The 6,611-nt window shown below is 38.0% G+C and overlaps 1 protein-coding gene across 14 annotated transcripts in view; it reads left to right on the top strand.

The window, feature by feature from the left end:
* C4BPA (complement component 4 binding protein alpha) overlaps positions 1-6,611 on the top strand; it is a 91,476-nt gene that overhangs the window by 39,461 nt on the left and 45,404 nt on the right. For 12 of the 14 annotated variants that reach the window (XM_019629158.1, XM_019629157.1, XM_019629150.1 and 9 more), the window contains one exon: positions 1,251-1,421. In XM_019629158.1, the coding sequence (XP_019484703.1) occupies positions 1,251-1,421 (171 nt within the window). Of the gene's footprint in view, positions 1-1,250; positions 1,422-5,918; positions 6,108-6,611 lie in introns of all 14 variants that reach the window. The other 2 variants (XM_019629159.1, XM_019629162.1) reach the window with 1 other exon arrangement.

Raw genomic sequence — 6,611 nt, forward strand, 5'->3', positions numbered from 1 at the left:
GTGGAGTTGGGGTGCTTTATTTTCCCCATAAGTGGATGTGTTCACCCACCTGGAAGCTCTCCAATACCACTACTATAGGGATTTTATGGAGGCTTCCTCACATCTGCATGATCAATTATTAATTCTGTTTCCAGCCTGTCTCTGGAGGATGGATGATGGGGCTGAAAATTCTAAACTTCTAATCATGGCTTGGTCTTTCTGGTGACTAGCCCCCATCCAGAAGCTCACCCAGAGTGGCCTCATTAGAGCTAAAGATGCTCCTAGTGCTCTTATCACATAAGAAATTACAAGGTTTTTAGGAGCTCTGAGCCAGGATCTGAGGGCAGAGGGCAGAGATTGAGATTAATATATATATACATATTCTCTTATCTCACTCACATCATGCTAGTATCTTGCTCATTCAGTAGAATTAACATCATGCCATTGATATACTGGATGAATATGATATTTTGGGGATATCCAAATGCTCATGATAACTTCAGACTCTATCACGACAGGGGCAATTGAATGATCATATCCCAGGGCTAAAACTGCACATATACAACCTTGACCCTTCCATGTGTATGCAAACTGCTTCTGAACTTCCTCCTGAAAGAATGGGAGAGAAGGCCTTTGCTAAATTCGTGGCTTCATTTACCTGAAGACACATTCATCTGCTCAGCAGAGATACTACATCTGGTACAGTGGCTGCAATAGGAACTAAAACGTTGAGTTTTCAATAGTCTACTATAATTTTCCAGAATTCTAATTTTTGTAGTAGACAGTCTGGTGAAATAAATAGAGATATATTGAGGATGACCACCCTTGCATCTTTAGTTCTTTAAGAGTGGCGAGTGCCTTTCCTCCTACCCCTTGGTATATGGTAGATTTTAAAATTTTACTTTCTTAGCTTCATGAGGGAGGGCTCTGTGCCGTATCAATGACTTCTACTTGGCTTTCTTCTATATGCCAGCTCTTACCCCATAGGCCAAAGATCCAATAAAGGGGTTGTGCCAATGACCAATTTGTCTCTTCCAGTTATACTTTGAAGGATAATGGAAATGACCGCCATGTGTCCAATAGGGGGCCATGATGGTTCCTCAGCCTGAGGCTTACAGGAGGGAAGCACAGGTGCTTGGGTTTGGCTAAGCGACCCTGTTGGTGGAGAAGATGGCAGGACAGGTCAAAGCTGCCTACAAACCATGCAGATTCTGAAATGTGTTATGTTTTACATTCTACAAGCTCAAGCTGTCTCATGTCTTACCACCAAGGTTGCAGTTATCCTCCTGTCGTTGCCCACGGACAATATAAAGAAGTTGGTCCATTCTATCATAGAAATAGGGATATTAAATATGAATGTGACAAAGGATACGTGCTGCATGGACAGGACACGCTCTCTTGCAGTTCTTCACGCTGGTCACCTGAAGTCCCTCAATGTAAAGGTAACTCCAGCTCCCCTTTCAGCCCGTGGCTAAGTGGGTGGGACTGTCATGAAAGGGTTGAGAGTAAAGTTTCTTTCCAACCAGAGGCAGCATGAAATATTTTATTTGATTTATTTTACATAATTATTATATTCAGATGGTACCCAAAGCAAAAAGTACAAAGGGCATACAGAAACATCAATCTNTGCTCTCGCTGGCTGCTGGCTACACACGGTAGCCCATGGCAACCCACTGCAGCAGGGGCTGCAGCCTATGCTGTCACTGGCGACTCATAGCAGCCCAGCTCCAGGTTGAGCTGTTGTTCAGCATCTTACCTGTAGAGGGCAGTGTCACTGGCCCTCATATGTGGGATCCGAACCGTGGCCCTCTGGCATCCCAAGCCAGCTGTTAACCAACGTGCCACTCGGCCAGCCCTGATACATCATTTTTAAAAAAATATTGAATTGCCAGAATATCTTGTGTTAGCAGGAGCTGTATAATTGTAAGAAAAGGAAATCCAAACAAATGTCCATTTTGTTTATGTCTGTGTCTTTCTGTAATTGTTCTCTCCGTTTACTTCCAAGAGCAGCAGGGACTGAAAGAGAGGAACCTGACCAGTTCTTTGGGGTTAGATGTGGATAAATATCAGGCAATTGCTATTTCGCTCACTGCCTCTTACTAAATCTCATTCACCCTCACCTTACAGCAAGAGTGACTATACCCCTTCCTTGCCAAGAAACCTCACTCAGAAAAGTGTCTTTTATTAAGAAATAATTTTAAACACATGACCTTATTTATTTTATTTTCTTATGTGCTAGTTGAATTACTTTTCTATTTTATATCACTTAAATCATTTAATATTTATATCACATTATTTTATTTTTTTACTATAGCACATGTTGTGTGTAGAATAGGATAAAAACCTCATTTGTATTTGATACAGTAGAGTATCAGGGCACACTGCATGCCATTATACTCACTAACAAGTTCACTGATTAGAAAACATAGAAATCCTTGCTAGATTTCTGTAGCTGTGTTTAAGAATATTTTATTGATATAGAGAAATTGGTTTGGATATTGGGATCAGATGGGAAAGAACAAATTTTTCCCATTTTCCTAAATGAAATTAAGATTCTCGCTAACAGGAAAGTCAACTTCCACACCATTTTATTAGTGGGTTAGAATTGAAGAGCTAAGTATGCTTATATTTTCATATTATTACGTGCTCAGATGAAGAATTATCTACCTCGAGCCTCATTCTTTAGTTGTATAGAAGAAATAGTTGAGACTTTTAAATGTCAACCCTCCATGTTTTCTTCCTTACCATTCTCTATGAATATAAAGGAGCATTACAGAGACTTATTTTCACACTGACATAAATTTTTCCTCTATCCTTTAACTGATTCTTCTATTTAAATGCCTTTCAAAAATTATCTAAAATAAATACATGTATATGCAAACAAATATTGAAAAGATAAAGGAGGGTTTACATAGTTCAACTTCATTACATTTTCCATTTCTCCATTTCTATTTTAAGTTTAAATTTAAGATTTATATTTTTAATTTTTTTTGCTTTTAAGATTTTATTGGGGAATCGGGAAAGGGGAATAGACAAGTTGCTGTCCTTTTTCTCTCCAGTCTAGTTGCGGAGGACGTTGCTTCACTGGCCCATGTTGGTATTATCATTGCTCTCTTCCTGGGAGAGGCAGTTACTCTCTGGCAGTTGAACGGCTGCTCACGGCACCTTACAGCAGCTCACAAAAGCTCTAGCCAGCTGCCAGCGAGTCCCACTGCAGCCTACACCATCACCGGTGAATCACAGCAGCCCAGCTCCAGGTGAAGCTGTTGTTCACCATCTTAGCGGTAGAGGGTGAAGTGTCACTGGCCCTCATGTGGGATCCGAACCAGGGCCCACTGATCAGAGCTGGTGTCCCAAGCCAACTCCTAACCAAGGTGCTGCTTGGCCAGCCCAATACTTTTAATTTTTGTACATAATTCTATAAATTATAAACCACATTACAAGTGCAACTATTTCTTGTCCTACAACTTTATTTATCTTTAAAATGAAGTTTAACATATGTATACGTTTAACAAATTTCTGTACTAAGCAGACCCACAATTCCTTTTCCCTAGTCCCAGAGGACCACTGTCACCTCTTGGAGCAGTTTTTCCCTGCATCTATCACAATATTTTAATTTTTAAATTGTTTTTATTATTAGTTTCAGGTGTACAGAATGATGCAATAATTATCCTTTTCACCCTTTGCACAGGAACAACCCCCCTCCCCCATCTACTGCCCTCCTACCCCTAATATCATACTCATCTATTACAATTCCATTGACTCCATTCCCACACTCTACTCCATGTCCCGTGACTATATGTATATATCACTATAATTGACATACATTATTATTCAACATCAGCTTCAGAAATACAGTGTGGTGGTCAGTCCTCTACACCGACTACGAAGTATCACCATATTTTTAGATAATTTATTTTTTCTACTTTTCTCATGAAGCATCCATTTATCTATTGATTACAAAGGTTTTATCATCTTCTAATTTAATTATCTTCTTTTTCTGCTTCTTTCTTCCAATGTAGTTATTGCACAATTTTAGTTAAATCAATAACTTTTACCTGTTATGAGTGCTTTAAACCAAGTAGTGTTCTGTGAGCATGTTTCCTTTCTTCACAACTTTCTTTTGCTCTCTTCTGGTGTACTGATGCCCCTTTTAGGGATGTTGTTTGCTTCCTTGCTTAGTTTTCTGTATTTCTACTTCCAGTTTTTCTTAAATGTTCCAATACATTTTTCAGTTTATCAAGATTGTTCCAACATTCAGAGACATCAGATGTTTATCAGCTCCCTTTTTGTTCCCATGAACCTTGCTCCCAGATTTCCTTGGCTTCATATTCCAACCCCTTCACTGAAGTTTTAAATTTCTTTTAAGAACATTTTATAACATTTTTCAAAAGATTTTCCTGTCTTTTATTTTTTCTTTCTTTCAAAATAGTATCCAATTCTTTCTACCTAGATTCATTCTTGTCTCCATGGAGCTATTTATAAGAGAGAAGGGTTATTTTGCTCCCTGAAGACCTTTGTTAATGATCATTTGTCAGGAGTTCTTTTTTAAGATTGAGACCTGAATAATCTCATTTAAAGTTCTGCGTCGATGAACAACTTTTGCTGACACTAGACTTCTTTGCAGTGGGATAGGGCAGTGAGCCTTTTCNAGCTATGGCATTGCCAAGACTTAGTTTCTTGGTTCAGGCATCATTTTATTAGTGACTTAGAGCTTCCACTTCAGCCTGATTCAGGGTTTCTGAGAACACTGAACCCCAGTGCTGTATCTCAGACTCTGCACCATGCAGAGAATTTTCCCCGCACTCTACCTTCTTGGGGTTCTGTCTCTATTGCAATGTCCACCTGTCCTGTGTGGTGAGTACAGATGTGATAGGGAAGACGGGAATGTTTAAATCAGGGCATGGGGGGAAGTTCCTGATTAAGAATTAGTTAAATATAACCAAATGGAATAATTCAGTATAATTTTGGAAGTGCAATGAAGTATTTTGTTAAGAAATATACTTATTTTATCTTTATGCCTGAGTAATACTCTATTATATAAGTGTACCACAGTTTCTTAATCCTAACAAACAAACAAACAAAGAAAAAAACTGGTAGTTACAAAATAGCAATGGGGATATAAAGTATTGCATAGGCAATATAGTCACTAATATTATAATAACTATGTATAGTGTCAGATGAGCACTAGACTTATCAGGGTGATCACCTCGTAAGTTATATAAATGTCTAATCACCATGTCATAACCTGAAACAAATATAGTATTGTATGTCAACTGTAATTTAAAAATTAAAAAATATTAAAAATAAAAACACTGTATATATATATATATGAAATAAATGTACTTATTTCACTTAGCATAATATTCTCTAGTTCCACCCATATTGTTGCATATGGTAAGATTTCATTGTTTTTTATGACCGACTAACACTTAATGGTATAAATGTATTATAGTTTCTTTATCCAATCATTATTGATGGGCATTTTGGTTGATTGTGGGGGGTATCACTTTGTGAGAGGTGTAAATGTATAATTATTACATTGTTTTGTAGGCCTGAAACTACCTTTTTAAAAAAGAAATATACTTAAATTATTTTAGTCCTTCTGGTATAGACTATAACTATTTGGAAAGCAAAATATTACAAATCCTTGAGGAGCTGATTTAACCACAGAAACCTTCTATTTTTTATATTAATGTTTTATATTTAAATGGATTCATAAAGAATTAATTCTTCTATAGGGTTTTTTTTTCTATTGCATTCATAATTGACTAGAAAATGTTTGCAATCCAGAAAATAAAAATTTATGTTATTACAGATAATGAGTTTGCCCCGTCTCTTCTGTGGTGAGCTCTTCCAAAGGTGGAAATGAGGCCCTTAGCCATAGGGCCTCCTCATGGTGATTTTACCAACCGTTAGCCTCACTTTTTATTTTTTAGAGGTGTGTTGCCCAGAACCAGATCTGACGAATGGCAAAATCCTTCAAAGGAGAAAAAAAAGTGTTGCCAGTAGCTGTGACTATTTCTATGGAGACTCGATTTCATATTTATGTTTTGGGAGAGAAGTCTTTGACGCTTCATGCCAAGGGGATGGCACGTGGAGTCCTGAAACACCAACATGTGAACGCAGTAAGAGCTTATGGAATGATGTTATATTAGAAGTTTATTTGTTTCAAAGTAATGGAGATTATTGAGGGGAGGTTTTGAATTAGGTAAAAGAATTTGTACACTCTGCATGATTCTTGGAGTGGATAAATTTGTTTAAAAACACAGCCTCTAGTCCAGGTTTCTCTTTCCTTCTTCCTTCCCTTCCTTTCCCTTCCCCTCCCTCCCTCTTTTCTTCCCTCCCTTCCTTCCTTTCTTCCTTCTTTCATTCCTTCCTTCCTTCCTTCCTTCCTTCCTTCCTTCCTTCCTTCCTTCCTTCCTTCCTTCCTTCTTTCCCCTTCCCTGCCTTTGGTTGTTCCCATTCTGTTAACCTTCCTGCTTTTCATTCCAACGTTCTAAGAGGTTTGCAGTTTCAGGGTGACGCAGTCTGTAGTATGAGTAGGGTATTTCATGGCCATGTCTCGATACCACACCTTATTTGATGTAAGTGGATCTAATAGGTGTATGTAGTGGGATCCTGTGCCAATT

The sequence above is a fragment of the Hipposideros armiger genome, unplaced genomic scaffold (assembly GCF_001890085.2).
Source record: "Hipposideros armiger isolate ML-2016 unplaced genomic scaffold, ASM189008v1 scaffold_826, whole genome shotgun sequence".
In the NCBI taxonomy this organism is placed as follows: domain Eukaryota; kingdom Metazoa; phylum Chordata; class Mammalia; order Chiroptera; family Hipposideridae; genus Hipposideros; species Hipposideros armiger.